The sequence below is a fragment of the Leucoraja erinacea genome, chromosome 17, assembly GCF_028641065.1.
Source record: "Leucoraja erinacea ecotype New England chromosome 17, Leri_hhj_1, whole genome shotgun sequence".
NCBI lineage: Eukaryota > Metazoa > Chordata > Chondrichthyes > Rajiformes > Rajidae > Leucoraja > Leucoraja erinaceus.
In genome coordinates, this window is record NC_073393.1 from 21,729,713 (window position 1) to 21,745,862 (window position 16,150).

General features: G+C 49.1%; 1 protein-coding gene across 3 annotated transcripts in view; it reads right to left on the reverse strand.

The window, feature by feature from the left end:
• Nucleotides 1-2,575: 2,575 nt before the first annotated feature.
• Nucleotides 2,576-16,150, reverse strand: part of bean1 (brain expressed, associated with NEDD4, 1) — a 30,563-nt gene continuing 16,988 nt past the window's right edge. For all 3 annotated transcript variants that reach the window (XM_055648825.1, XM_055648824.1, XM_055648827.1), the window contains 3 exons: nucleotides 9,175-9,384; nucleotides 6,179-6,320; nucleotides 2,576-2,961 (listed from right to left, as the gene is read on the reverse strand). In XM_055648825.1, the coding sequence (XP_055504800.1) occupies nucleotides 2,622-2,961; nucleotides 6,179-6,320; nucleotides 9,175-9,384 (692 nt within the window). In that variant the 3' untranslated portion in view covers nucleotides 2,576-2,621. The remainder of the gene's footprint in view (nucleotides 2,962-6,178; nucleotides 6,321-9,174; nucleotides 9,385-16,150) is intronic.

Sequence of the window (16,150 nt, forward strand, 5' to 3'; positions counted from 1 at the left end):
TTCTCAGCTGTTATCAGGCAACAGAACCATTATATCACCAACTAGAGAGCGGTCATGACCTCCCATCTAGCTAATTGAAGACCCTTGGAATCTCTTTAATCAGACTCTATGCTACGTATATCTTGCAGTAAATGTTGTACCCCTTCATCCTTTGTCTGTACACTGTGGCCAGCTTGATTGTAATCATGTATAGTCTATTCTTTGGCTGGACAGCACGCGAACAAAAATGCTTTACTGTACCTCGGAACAAGTGACAATAATAAACTAAACTTACCTCTCTGCTCTGCCTTTACATTCCACTCACATAAGTATACAATCTAACACTTTCCCACGTTATATTCCTTTTGCCAAATCTGCACCCACACACTCAACCTATCTATATCTTGTTGCAGAATCTAAATATCCTCTTTGCAGCATGCCCTCCCACCTATTTTTGTGTCATTGGCAAATGTGGATAGTTTTAGACCCTTCTCCAGGTCATTGATATGGATCAATAAGTCGTTGCCAAGAGGCATCCCTTTGGGCACTCTGCTGGCTATACCTCCCTTACACTAGGTACACCCCGGTCATTCCCACTTCTCCCCTCTCCTGTCGGCAGATACAAAAGCTTGAAAGCATATGCCACCAAATTCAGGAACAGCTTCTTCCCCTCTGTTGTCAGGCTACTGAACGGTCCTTTCATAAACTACGGTGCAATCCAGATCTTCCAACCCACCTTATTGTGGCACTTGCACTTAAAAAAAAAATCTGCACTTACTCTAACTGTGAAAATACGACGTTATATGACTGCATTCTACACTCTGGTATTTTTCTCTTTGCACTACTTGTTGTACTTGTGTATTTGTTTGATTGTACTCATGTACGGGATGATATGACTTGATATCACGCAAAGCTTTTCACTGTATGACACTAATAACCGATACAATACAAAAATATAGCTGGTGTGACAAAGACCCATATTCCGACTGTCTCTATGCATCTTTCATCTGTGCTAACGGCCTTCCCCCAAAGACAGACAGAGACGTTTTCACAAATTGTATTTTATTCTGCTCTATATACATCAATATTAGAACGCTACGCCCAAGTTGATTTATAACCCCCCCTCTTCTGCGTTACCAGGGATGTCACGGTGAAACAACACATCAACGTGAAACTGGGGAGTAAATATAACCAAACACATCATTAAAAGGAAGGACCTGCCTCTATAACATCTCAACCACTTCAGGATGTCTCAAATTAAAGTTTTGGTCACACGGTTGTAGGAAAGGCGCACTAATTTGTGCAGCAAACCGCGACAGCTAGCAGTGATCTAACCACTGGATAGTTTGTTTTAATGTGAAAGATCAGGCAGGATACGGGGATGAGTTCCCCTCTCCCCCTCTATACGGTGCGGAGGGATCTGAGAGAGGGACTCTGTTTCACGTCTCTCCCTCTGACAGCGTGGCACTCCCTCTGTACTGCAACGCTCCCTCAGTAATGCGATGGTCCCTAAGTACAGCAGCACGCCCTCGGTACTCTGGCATTCCCTCAGTATTGCCACACTCTCTCAGTAATACGTCGCTCCCTCGTAATGTGACATTCACTAAGCATGGCCCGGGGAAGTGGCCACTTACATTTTGCTGCTCAAGTCGCTGGTGTGGGATTCGAACCCATCACTTTCTGTTCATTAGTTTGATAAGTTAAAGGAGCAGAATTAGGCCATTTGGCCCATCAAATCTACTCCGCCATTTAGTCATGGTTGATTTATCTTTCCCTCTCAACCGCATTCTCCTGCCTTCTACCCGTAACCCCTGACACCCGTACTAATCAAGAATCTGTCAACCCCCGCCTTAAATATCCATCGCCTCAGCTGTCTGTCGTCCCCTCCAGGAGACGAGGCTGCCTTGGATTGGTGGGTTTCCTTTGATGCTCCCGATTCCCTCCAATCACAGGCTGTCCTGAGCCTCCTTCACGCTCTTGGTGTCGAGGGTCAGGGGTTGTGTTGGGGGGGGGGGGGGTGGGAGAAGAGAGGGGGGGGAGGAGGGGGTAGGAAGGGAGGGGTGTGAGAAGAGGGGGAGGGTGGGGGAAAGGGGGAGGGGTGGGGAGGGGGGAAGGGGGGGGGGGGGGGTGGGGGGGAGGGATGGAAGGAGGAGGAGATGAGGAGGTCTTTGGGGTTGGGAGTGGGTGATAGCCCCTTGGTGTGTGTGTGGGTTGGGGGAGGATGGCAGAGGGTTGGGTTGGGAGTGGGTGGGTGGGGTGTGTTTGGGTTGGGGTTGGGAGTGGGTAAGAGCACCTTGGGTGGGGTGCATTTGGGTTGAGGGAGGGGTCATTAGAAAGAGAGGGATTTAGGGATGGGAGGGGACTTTGGGAGTGGGTGGTGGAGGGAGGGGATCATTGGTACGGTTGGGGTTAAAGGAGGTTGGGGAGGGGTGAGGAGGCTTGGGGGGGGGGGGGGTGAGTGGCAGATAGTGTTGCCTTCTGCTGCCTCTCCAGGGTCCCCCCCTCCCCCCCTCCACCATGCTGCCCCTCCACCATGCCCCCCCCTCCCCCCTGCCCCCCTCCACCATGCCATGCCCCCCCCCCCCCCACCATGCCCCCCCCCCCCCACCATGCCCCCCCTCCCACCCCAGGGAGAGTGTGTGTCACACGATGGCACGTGAGAGGGGTCTGCCGTCCTCCGGAGGGTCCTTCAGCTCGACCTGCGACGTCAGAGGCAGGGCCACCTCGCGGCTCCCCAAGACCACCCTCTCGTACGGGGGGGCCAGGGAGCCCGAGGACACGGAGGGGACTTCCTGCCGGTGGCCCAAGGGGGTGTGATGACCCCAGGAGAAGTCCCCGCCACCCGGGGGAGCAACCTCCTGCTCGGGGCGGGTCTGGGGCGTAGGGTCACGACCTTGCCAGGGGTCGGTCAGCGAGTAGGGAGGAGGGTCATCCTCGGGGAGGTACATGTCCGGCACTCCGTCACGCACACAGTCCTCGTAGCTGCAGGAAGGAGAGAAAAACCACAGCGTGACTCCTCCAAGGCGACAACTCCTAGATATTAGACTTTCGAGATACAGCACGGAAACACGCCCTTCGGCCCAACGAGTCTGCGCTGACCAGCGCTCACCCCGGACACTAGCACTATCCTACACCATTGTGTGACATTGTAACACTGCCCCAGGAAAGTCTGCTTCCTTTTGTTATCACCTCTTCCACAGCCAACAATGGACCATTGTGGGCTCCACCTTTCCTTTGTTCATTGGTGCTGGCTATGATTTGTTCTGTACTTGTGTATACCTCTAGTCTCCCTCTCCCCTGACTCTCAAGTCGGAAGAAGTGTCTCGAACAGAAACATCACCTATACATTTCCCTCAGAGATGCTGCCTGACCTGCTGAGTTACGCCAACATTTTGAGTCTATCTTCAGTATAAACCAGCATCTGCAGTTCCTTCCGACGCTGTTTCCCAGCGGTATAATTCCGTGATCTACTGCATTCTTTGCATTGCTATTATTCAATCTGATGTGTAAAACACACAGGGCAATGAGGAGATTTTTTATTTTAAATGGAGGGTGGTAGCAACAATAATAATATGACTGAGTTTCCTGTTCAGTGTGAGGAAGAGGGAATTGATTCAACAACGGTATCCTACACTTAAATAGGACAATTCTAAGGGCATGAAAACAGAGCAAGCTGAAGTGAACGGTAAAATTAGGTTAAGGAAACCGTCACTTGAGATAACATTTAAGGGGATCTGAAAGAGCTCAGGGAATAGGCACATTCTAGCAAAGAAAAATTCAAGGTTAAGATATAGAATATAGAACAAAGAGCAATAAAGCACAAGAATAGGCCCCTCAGCCCACAATGTTCATGCTGAACATCACATATCTACCTGCGCAAAACCGGACTTTATCTTGCACTAAATGTTATTCCCTTCATCATGTATCTGAACACTGTGGATGGCTCGTTGATAATCATAGTCTATGATCATGTAGTCTTTCCGCTGACTGGTTAGCATGCAACAAAACCTTTTCACTCTACCACAGTACACATTACAATAATCTAAACTAAGCTGAACTAACCCATATCCCTCCATTCCCTGCATGTCCATATGCTTATCCAATAGTCTTAAACACCACTATCATATCTGCCTCCACCACCACCCCTGGCAGCGCGTTCCAGGCACCCACTGCGTAAAATAACTTGTCCCACATATCTCCTTTAAACTTTGCCCCTTTCGATACTATTTGATTTTTCCATCCTGGGAAAAAGAGTTTTAAAAAATGCAAGTGTCCTCATCATTTCCTACTCTATTGAAACTCAACACTTGGATTATGTTGGAGACACAGGGAACTACTGCAGGTGGTGGAATCTTGAGCAGAACACAAAGTGCTGGAGGAACTCAGTGGATCGGACAGCATCTGTTGAGGGAGTTGGATGGCCAGTTTCTCGAGACCAGATCAGGAACCAGCTACCAATTATATATTATCTGTATATATTGTGTTTACGGGCTTGTTATGCTGCTGCAAGTAAGAATTTTCATTGTTCTATTAAACATTCCCCCCCTCACCTTATAGCGGTGCTCTCTAGTGTTAGACATTTCCATCCTGGGAAAAATGATCTACAGTAACTATCTACCCTATCTATGCTTCTCATAATGTTATATACATTTATCAAGTCTCCCCTCAACCTCAGACGCTCTAGAGAAAACATTCCATTTATCCAACCCTAGTAGCTGAAACTGTAATCCAGGCAACATTCCAGTAAAATACTAAATCCTGGAGTAACTCAGCGGTCTGACCGAAATGCCATCTATTTCTTTTCTCCAGAGATGCTGCCTGGCCCGCTGAGTTACTGCAGCATTTTGTGTCTATCTTCAGCATTCTGGTAAATGTCCTCTGCATTCTCTCCAAAGCCTTCCTGTAACGGGGTGACCAAAACTGCACATAATCCTCCCAATGCAGCCTAACCAAAGTCTTCTACAGCTGCATCATGACTTCCTGACTCTTATACTCAATGGCCCTAGCAATGAAGGCAGGCATACTGTATGTCTCTGTGCCCTTTTTGGTTGAGAAATGATTGGGGATCATAAATGTGCAATGTCAATGGCTCCTCTGACTTTGGGATTGGAAACACTCAGAACAGGAAAGGATGAAGGAAAGGGATCGATGACACCTTCAGGGTAATAATTTAAACCGTAAATAATTTAACATAGAGTCTCCCAATGTCCCTGTAACAGTGACAGATCTCTCTCTCTCTCTCAACACATCTCTCTCTCTGACACGGAGACACAGACACACAGAGATACACAGACACAGCGACACAGAGACACAGAGATACACAGACACAGCGACACAGCAGAGATACACAGACACAGAGACACAGAGAAACCACATATTTCCTGACTGGCAAAGTTTAATGGAGATGTGCGGGACACTTTTATTTTTACACAGAGGGCGGTGGTGGAGGCAGATACAATTGTGGGGTTTAAAAGCTTGTAGATGGGCACGCGGATATGCAGAGAACGGAGGGATATGGGTCATGTGCAGGCAGAAGGGATTAGTTTAACGGCATCATGTTTGCACGGACATTGTGGGCGAAGGGTCTGTTCCAGCACTGTACTTTTCCATGTTCCCTATCAGCGCCCTTGATTCTGGGCAGTGGAGGGAGGGGGATTAATGGAGTGGGTACATCGAGGGAGTGAGGGGATGTGTTAAGGGAGTGAGTGAGGGTGGGGGGGGGAGAGATCAGAGAGGGAGGGGGGGATACAGGAGGGAGAGGGGCTGAGGGAGTTATGGGAATGATGGAGGGGGGGGGGCAGGAGGGAGGGAAGGTGGATGAGGGAGGGAGGCAGGGTGAGGGAGGAGTTATTGAGGGGGAAATACGGGAGGGAGGGAGGGGGCAAGATGAGGAAGGGAGATGAGGAAGGGAGGAGGGAGGTGAAGGAGAGATGTAGAGGGGGAGGAGGGAAGGATAGAGAAGATATGGAGATAGATGAGAGAGGGATGGAGAGAAGGATATGAGGGAGGGAGAGATGAAAAAGGATAACTATAGTGTAAGGTGTAAGTAGATGAGATGAGATTAATTGGCATTGTGCTGGGCAGGCATGTTGCTGGCTGGGGTGCAGGGCAGAGGGAGGGCCATGGGTGGTCGAGTCTCTATGGTACGTTCACTGAACACTGGCCTGACGGACGGGGCAGTGGGCTGGAGAATACTTACTGCGGTGGGGAATCCTGATACATGGCATTGACCTGTGAGAGCGACTCAGTGTAGGAATCAAAATCAAAACCAGCTGCATAATCCTCGATACAAGTTGACCTCAGCTCTCCGATGGAGCCTCCGAATGAGAGGGCGTCGGGGGCTGTGGGATAAACACATGGAGAAATCATCAAACTCTGTCTTATTCAATTATTTTATATACTAATAATGAAATGCTCACATCGCTGGCAAAACTATTTTCCCCCAAAACAGAAAGGAGGATTTCAGCAGGTCAAACAACATCTATGGAGACAATTGGATTGTCTGGAATGGAGTCTGACCTGAAATGTCACCCATTCTTTTTCTCCAGAGGTACTGCCTAACCTGCTGAGTTACTCCAGGACTTTGTGTCTATCTTTGGCATAAACCAGCATCTGCAGTTCTTTGTTTCTACATCATTCCTGGCCCGCCAAGTACCTCCAGCAATTGGCTTCTTGCTCCAGCTTCCAGCAACTAGTCTCTTGTTTCTCCAAGCTATCTTCCCCGGTGATAGACACAGAATGCTGGAATCACTCAGCGGGTCAGGTAGCATCTCTGGAGAAAAGGAATAGATTACTTTTCGGGTTGCGACCCTTCTTCACTTGTGGCAACCTTCTGAGAAAGCCCCGAATTATTCCAACCCTTTCCACACAGCGCTTCAAATTCCACCCCCTCCTCCATTTAGTGCAAGATAAAGTCTAGTAAAGTCCAATTAAAGATAGTCCAAGAGCTTCCAATGAGGTTGATGGTCAGGAGACCACTCTTTAGATGATGACAGGATGGTTCGTCTTTGCCCTATTACTGTTTTTATTTTATTAATATAAAATATAAATATAATATAATATAAAATAAAATATATTTTTTAAAATTTTATTAGTATAAAATATTAATATGTATATACACATAATTAGAAAAAAAGAAATAGGGCAAATGTTTATATATATATATATATATATAAAACTAAATTTATAGCAAAGAAAAAATATATATATAACTGGACTTTTTTTGTTATATCTTAAGGTATTCACCGAGTATTATGTTTACGTAACTGTCGTGCTGCTATAAGTATGAAGTCCGACTAAACACAGCCCGAGGGTCTCCAATGAGGTAGATGGTAGTTGTCCATTTGTTGACGTTTCTGATAGATAGGTCTCGACCCGAAACGTCACACATCCATGTTCTCCGGAGATGCTGCCTGACCCGCTGAGTTACTCCAGCACTCCAGTGCCTTTTACAGATTTACAGTGACTTTGCCAAGCAGTGCAGGCTGTAGTAAAGATGACAAATTTCCAGGAGGCTTTGGCGCTCTGAATTGTCTTGCAGCTGACCTTGAGCTGACAGATCTAGTGACGTGATGTGAAAACTAACAACCTCATCCATTGCAACCTCCACAGGTACAAAGCAGGGTCAGCGCTGGATAAATTACACGGCCTGTCACTTCCTTAATGGGCTGATGCTCCACACTCTCCTGATTCTTACCAGCTTTGGCTTTACAATGCTTTTTGACTGATTGATACAGCATGGAAATGGGTACTTCAGCCCACCGAGTCCACGCCGACCCTCGATCACCCGTACACACTAGTTCTATGTTATCCCACTTTCACATCCACTCCCTACACACGAGGGGGCAATTTACAGAAACCATTTAACATACAAACGTGCAAGTCTTTGGGATGTGGGAGGATATTGGAGCACCCGGAGGACACCCACGTGGTTCGCAGGGAGAACATGCAAACTCCGTACAGACAACACCCTTAGTCAGGATCGAACCGGGATCTCTGGAGCTGTAAGGCAGCGACTCTAATGCTGGGCCACTGTGCCACCCAATATGAAAGGTTTAGGGGGATGTTGGCCAATTGCGGGCCAATGGGATTAGTTTAGATGGGGTATTTTGGATGAGGGGGCCAAAGGGACTGTTCCAATGCTAGCTCTAAACTAAGCTAAACAACTGGCAGGTCTTTCTCCTCCACCACGTAAACACTAGGGGAAATGTACAGAGGGCCTATTAACTACAAACCTGCACGTCTTTGGGATATGGGAGGTAACCAAAGCACCTGGAGGGAACCCACATGGACAGAGGAAGAACATGCAAACTCCGCACAGACAGCACGCATAATCAGGATCGAACCCGGGTCTCTGTCACTTATCTGGTTGGCTCTGACCTTACAGCTCTACCCTCTAGTCTTTGACATTTCCACCCTGGGGAGATGATTCTGACCGTCTACTCTGTAGTTGGACCTCCTCCCCAGTCGCTACCATGTGGATGTGGAGAAGATGTTTCCACTAATGGGAGAGGCTAGGACCAGAGGGCACAGCCTCAGAATAAAAGAATGTATCATTCGAAAGTAGATGAGGAGGAATTTAATTAGTCAGAGGGTGGTGAATCTGTGGAATTTATTGCCTCAGACGGCTGTAGAAGCCAAGTCAATGGGTATTTTTAAAGTGGAGATTGATAGATTCTTGATTAGTACGGGTGTCAGGGGTTACGGGGAGAAGGCATGAAAATGAGGTTGAGATGGAATGATAGATCAACCATGATTGAATGGCGGAGTAGACTTGATGGGCCGAATGGCCTTGTTCTATTCCTATAACTTACGAGCCATCTCTCCCCATAGCCTAACCCTGGTCTTGTTTCTGGGGCCAAAAGGAAGGAAGCACAGAGTGCTGGAATAACACAGTGGGCCGAGAATATGGATGGGTGACGTTTCATGTCAGTGGCTCTATGGTTCAATGGTGCTTTTATTGTCATGTTATTGATGGGCCGAATGGCCTAATTCTACTCCTATCACTTATGACCTTATGCAAGAGGCACCGGGTTTTGTCACTATTTTTAAAGTCCAGTTGGAGGTAGAGGAGCGATGATGGACCTGAGGCTTCACAGGGTTGGAGGATGTGTGGGGGGGGGGGGGGGGGGGGGGGGGGGGGGGGGGGGGGGAAGTGAGGAGGAGGGGGGGGAAGGGGATCACCACCGCGCTTACCGTAATGGGCCTCCATCCTGGCGTTGGAGTTTCTCAGCCGGCTGTCCTTCCGGAAGCTTCCCACGATGATGGTCATGCAGGAGAGGAAGAGGACCAGGCCAATGACGATGCCGGCCACCACCAGGGGCGATACTAGCAGGCTGGCATCGCTGCTGCTCTCGTTGTACTGCGGGTATCCCGCGCTCCCTCCACTCTGGTTGGTCAGCAGCTCTGCGCGGACACACAAGTCTTGCCATGAGCTTCGCCAGGGTGGGAGACTTCACAGTCAGTCTCTCAGCATCAGCCAGCAGTCGCCCCCCCCCCTCCCCTCCTCATCTCCTATTGCTGTCTCCGCCACTTAGTGACGGGATTGATCTTGAAGCCCTGACAGTGACTGAGGGGAAACAAATGAACACAGCGCTGTGCCACGCAACACCCTGCTGAGTCCCCCCTGCAGCAACTCCTGTGGATCGGTGCTCAATAGATGGTTGGTTAGAGTTTGCTTTATAATTGTCATGTGCACTGAGTTGCCGTGAAAAGCTTTGTTTTGCATGCTATCCAATCAGATTAATATAATACTATATAAAATTACAATCACGTCAAACTCTAGTTTGACAACAGGTAGAGCAAAGGGGAAGATACAGAGTGCAGAATACAGTTCTCACCAATGTAGCGCATCAGTTCCACAGACCACAAGTTCAATGTCCACAATTGGGTAGAGTTGAATCGGACAGTACCCTAGCTCATGGAAGGTCCGTTCAGATGCCTGGTAAAGCGCTCTCTACCATTGAAGATGAATGGACTAGTCAGCCTGATTACGCTCCCTCAGTACTACATGGAAGTTCAGGGTTAGGCTGCGGCTTATTAGTGTCGTGTGTACTGAGGTACAGTGAAAAGCTTTGTTTTGCATGCTAAGGAGAGGGAGGGAGAGATAGACGGAGACAGAGAGCGAGAGACGGAGCGAGAGAGAGAGAGAGAGAGAGAGAGAGAGACAGAGAGAGATAGAGAGAGAGAGAGAGAGACAGGGAGAGAGAGAGAGACAGATAGAGTGACAGAGAGAGAGAGAGACAGAGAGAGATAGAGAGAGAGAGACAGAGACTGGCAGAGAGCAAGAGAGAGACAGAGGGTGGGGCAGAAGGTGGGGCAGGGATGGTACCTCTGTCCTCAGTACCTCTGCTGCTGCCTAGACCTCTGGCTGATGTGGTTAAAAGGTTTGTTTTTCAGTGTTAAGATCCACCAGTTAGATTAGCAGGAACAGCAAAGGAATCGAATGGCTGCTTGCGTTTTACTTCTTGAGTGCACTGCCACATCATAGGCCACTGGGGAGGAACCTCTTGCCAATACTGGGAGCTGTGAACAGTCCACCCACTTGAGCAGGGATGATCACAGCGATGGTGTTGGCCTATCTGAGCCACTCTGCCCATTGCACTCAGTGCTATCAGGCAGCGGACCCTTTATCAACACCACACAGTGTCACAATCACTGCCACTTAATGTACCCGACAGCCCCACACTCAGGCAGGGTACGACAGGATAGACACAGAGTGCTCCAGTAATTCAGGGGGTCAGGCAGTATCTCTAGAGGATAGGTGACGATTCGGGTTGGGATCCTTCTTCCGACTGAGAGTAAGGGGGTGGGGGGGGGGGGGGGGGGGGGGGGGGGGGGGGGGGGGGGGGGGGGGGGGGGGGGGAGTGTGGAAGAACTGCAGACGAGAAAAGGCCGGGCCAAATCAGGACCAGCTACAGATGACCTCAGATGCAATGACTCAATGACATTTGATCACTGAATCATTACTTTCTGCCTGAAGAAGGGTCCCAGCCAGAAATGCCACCCATCCTTTAGAAATGCTGCCTGAACCGCTGAGTTGCTCCAGCACTTTGTGAATATCTTTGGAATAAACCAGCATCTGCCATTCTTTATTTTCACAGTGGAGGACAGAGCTTAGTTACACAGGAATTTTGTACAGAATTAATATTCAGGCTGTGAGAATCACCCTGTGACCGTGCATTGCCGTCCTCTCTCTCTCTCTCTCTCTCTCTCTCCCCCTCAGGCAGATGGTGTGGAGATCTTGAACAGGCTCTATCCATGCTCTCCAGAACATGGTCGTGGTTTTTATTTGTTTTAAAAAGAACTGCAGATGCTGGGAAATCAAAGGTACACAAAAATGAAACCCTTCTTCAGACTGTTTTAAAACCGCCTGAAGAAGGGTTTCGGCCCGGAACGTTGCCTATTTCCTTCGCTCCATTGATGCTGCTGCACCCGCTGATTTACTCCAGAATTTTTGTGTACCAGTGGTTTATATTTGCCTATCAAACCACTCGCCCCCTCCTCACCCGTACCCACCTATCACTTGCCAGGGTTATCCTGCTCCTCCTCTCTTCCAGGCCTCTCAATCCCCCTCCCCCATCAGTATGAAGTCTCGACCTGAAGACTCGACCTATAAAGTCACCTATCCATGTTCTCCAGAGATGATGCCAGACCCGCTGGGTTACTCCAGCACTTTGTGTTGTCGGTGTGTGTGTTCATGTGTGTGTCTGTGCATGTGTCTCTGAGTGTGTCGGTGTGGGTGTCTGCCTTTGTGTCTGGGTCTGTGTGTAGGTCTGTTGGTCTGTGCAGGTCTGTCTGGGTGTGTGTGTGTCTGCCTGCATGTGTCTGTCCATCTGCGGGTGTCTGGCTGTGAGTGTGCCAGCCTGTGTGTGTGTGTGTCTACATATCAGTGTGCATGTGTGTGTGTGTGTCTACATATCAGTGTGCATGTGTGTGTGGGGGCAGCAGTACAGGGTGTCCATTGGCACTGCCCCTGGGCTAAGCGCCCAGCATGTCGAGCCCATGAGCCGCGGTGCCCATCGCATGGCTGCAGAGACCCCCACACTCCTCTCCCCCCCTAGGCACGGTGCGGACACCGGTCCCCTATCCACCGAGCGGCCCCAACACAACGTCACGCCTCAGGTGTCAGCTGCTCTGATTCACTCAGAAACATAAATTGAACGCAAGGCAGCAGCGGGTAGAGCCACTGCCTCACAGCACCACAGACCCAGGTTTGATCCTCACCTCGGGTGCTGTCTGTCTGGATTTGCACATTCTCCCTGTGACCACGTTGGTTTCCTCCGGGTGCTCCAGTTTCCTCCCACATCCCAAAGACATGCGGGTTTGTAGGTTAATTGCCCCTGGTGTGTATGGAACGGATGAGAAAGAGGGGTAACATGGAACTGGGTGGTGGATGGTCAGAAGATGGGCATAAAATGCTGGAGTAACTCAGCGGGTCAGGCAGCATTACTGGACAAAAGGATATAGGTGATATTTCAGGTCGAGACCCTTCTTTAGACTGGTTGGTCAGCGCAGACTCAGTGGGCTGAAGGACCTGTTTCTGTGCTGTATCTCAAAGCGAAACATCCTCAACCACATCACTGAGGCCCTGAACCCTGCTGCAGTGGGAGAGGCGGGAGACGGGGCAAGCCAAGAGTTAACGCTGTACAGGAGAGATTCCCAGCAGAACCGGATATGGATGACATCACCGTGGTGCAAAGAACATAAGTGCTTGTGTCGGTAAAAACAACCACCCTGATGTGCCATTAGCAGGACTTGGAGACGGCTCAGAGACACTGCTGTCTGCCAGGGAGACAGTGACAATTACAGATGCATTTGTACCCAGCCGAGATGTCTGAGATCTGCGTGCTCAGTTTGGAGAGAGGCAGCACTCTGATCGGGGGAAGCCCCTTTGGAGGATTCTCTCCGGCCGACACTCCTTACCATGAGATTCAAGAGTAACTCAGTGGGTCAAGCTGCACGGCCCTGATTTGTTCTGTCCTTGTCCTACCTCCAGTCCCCCACCCCCCCACCTTCTCCTTTCAGTCTGAAGAAGGTGCCGTTGGTTTAGCCCAAGAGTAGGTGAATCGAGAACCAGTGGACATAGGTTTAAGGTGAGGGGGGAAAGATTTAATGGGAACCCGAGGGGTAACGTTTTAACACAAAGAGTGGTGGGCATATGGAACGAGCTGCCAGTGAAGGTAGCTGAAGCAGGTCCTATCGCAATATTCAAGAAACATTTAGCAGGTACATGGATAGGGCAGGTTTAGAGGGCTATGGGCCAAACGCAGGCAGGTGAGACTAGCGTAGATTGGAAATGTTGGTTGGCGTTGGCAAGTTGGGCCGAAAGGCCTGTTTCCACACTGTGTAACTCTAGGACTCAAAGATTCTGACCCGAAACGTCACCTAGTCTTTTTCACCAGAGATGCTGCCTGACCTGCTGAGTTACTCTAACGCTTTATGTCTATCCCTGGTGAACATGGATAGGTGACGTTTCGGGTTGGGAGCCTTCTTCAGACTGATACAACAGCATGCAACTATTGTTGCCCTGGGCTGCATAATGGTGCAAGGATAGAGTTGCTGCCTTACAGCGCCAGGGACCCGGGTTCGATCCTGACCATGGGTGCTGTCTGCACAGAGTTTGTACTTTCTCCCTGTGACCGTATGGGTTTTCCCCTGGTTCCCTCACACATCCCAAAGACATGCGGGGCTGCAGGTTAATTGGTCCTCTGTAAATTGTCCCTAGTGTGTAGGATAGAACTAGTGCGCAGCTGGTCAGTACGGACTCAGTGGGCCGAAGGGCTTGTTTCTGAATCGCTGTATCTCTTCACTGAACTAAACTGCCAGGGTGTAGTGAATAGCTTTTAAAAAAGAGGTTACATAATACTCTACATAATACTTGATTTTGACGATTGTATTGATGTTCACTATATATTTATTTATGTGTTGTTGAATTAATAGGAACACCGGATACAGTGGATGAGAGAGGGGGTGGTACAAGTAACCCTACCTCTAGTTTCAGTCTGAGGAAGGGTCCCGACCCGAAACCTATTCTTTTTCTCTCGATTTGCCACCTGACCCGCTGAGTTACTCCAGTATTTTGTGTCTATCAATAGGCCTGTTAAGCTGCAGAAAGTAAGAATTTCATTGTCCCCTTTCCGGTACAATATGAAATGAAACACTCTTGCCCATTTCGTAATGTGTAGAATTCACAAAACATCCTCTCGTTGGTACAAGGTCCTTGTTCTAACTCGCAGAGCTTGATAACTGTGGAGAGAGACTTTCTCAAATTAAGTCTGCTCTTTCCGATTCAATTAACCCAAGCAAGTCATTTTGCTTTGTTGCTCAGTTACCGAAGATTGCAACCGATGTACACAGATGCATCTGGCAACCTCCAATGGGCTGGACTCTAATCTCCTGCTGAGATTGCTGGCCAGCTTCCTTGAATGATCAATAATTCAGCCCCATCCCACGCTGAGGACAACAATCTCATCTTATTCTTTGCTCATCCTTTTAACTCCTCCATGTAAGATTCAATAGCGCATCAACACTGAGGGAGCGGGGAGTTGCCAGGGGGCACTGACTTTCAGATGACCTCTCAAGGGTGTCGTTGGAAAGGGTGCGGAAGAGATCCACCAGGATGTTAGACACAAAATGCTGGAGCAACTCAGGTCAGGTAGCATCTCTGGAAAAAAGGAATAGGAGACATTTCGTGTCGAGACCCGTCTTCAGACTGGGGAGGCGGCACTGATGGCCAACGTGCCCACAATGGTCCATTGTTGGCTGTGGAGGAGGTGATAACGAAGGGATACAAACAGTGAAACTAACAGGGCGACTAGGGTGGTGGAGGAATGGAGAGAGAGAAATCATCAGTCCTCCCACTGGGTTGGAAGCTATCTGAGCGAAATATGAGACGCTGTTTTTGTGTCATGCCAGGATGTTACCTGGGCTTGCGGGCTTCAGGTTGAGGTTGGATAGACTAGGTGTTTTGTAGGAGGCTGAGGGGTGACCTTATCGAGGTTTAAAAGATCATGAGGAGCGTGGATAAAGTGAACGTTCACTGTCTTTTTCCCCCAAGCTAGAGGATTCTAAAACTAGAGGGCACAGGCTGAAGGGGAGAGGGGGGGGAGATTTTAAAGCGACATCAGGGACAACTTTTTTCACTCAGATTGCAGGCAGTATCAGGAGTGAGGCAGCATCTATAGAGAGAAGGAATTGGCAACGTTTCGGGTGGAGACTCGAAACGTCAAGAAGGGTCTTGACCCGAAACGTCGCCAATTCCTTCTCTCCACAGATGCTGCCTCACCCGCTGAGTTACTCCAGCATTTTGTATCTACCATCAGCCCATCTTGTCTATGCTGACCAAGATGCCATGCCTATGCTTGTCCCATGTGCCATATCTAGTCCATATCTCCCTTGTACATTTCCTATCCCAGTACCTGTCCAAATGTCTGTTAAATGCTGTCTAGGTGTCTGCCTCAACTGCCTCCACGGGCAGCTAATTCTAAACACCCACCACCCTCCAAGTGCTAATGTTGTGCCTCAGGTTTCTCCAGCACTCTTCGTTTACAGAACATTTGGTCACCTGGCTGAATATCTCCTTAAATAGGTCACTGCCAGACCTTGTCTGATAACACTCCCGAGAGATGCCCTGGGATGTTTCAGCCTGATAACGGTGCTGTGTAGAAACACGCTGTTATTCCAAAGATCCGATAGCTTGGAGGGAAGGAGAAGATGGAGGGGGAGAAGGGGTCTTGGGATTAGGACCCTGGTTTTTATTCCCATCACAGGGGCTGAGCTGGGCTGAGCTATGCAGCCAGATAGCACTTGATTGCAATTGTGTCTGCATGCATCAAGAAATTGAGTTACGGCAGATTTAGCTCAACGGCAGCAAAAGCAAACAATGCACTTCTGTACTGAGGTGTGATTGTTTATGTTTATGTTTTGAAACACAGAATGGAAACAGGCCCTTCAGCCCGTTGACCAGCGATCACCTGTACACTAGTTCTATCCATTTTGCAATTTGCGAATGCAATCTATGCAATTTACAGATGCAAATTAACGTATAAACCCACTCGTCACCCACAAGGGCGGCACAGTGATGCAGAGGTTGAGATGTTACCTCACAGCTCCCGGGTTCAATCCTGACTATGGGTGCCATCTGTACATTCCCCCTGTGAGGTTTTCTCCG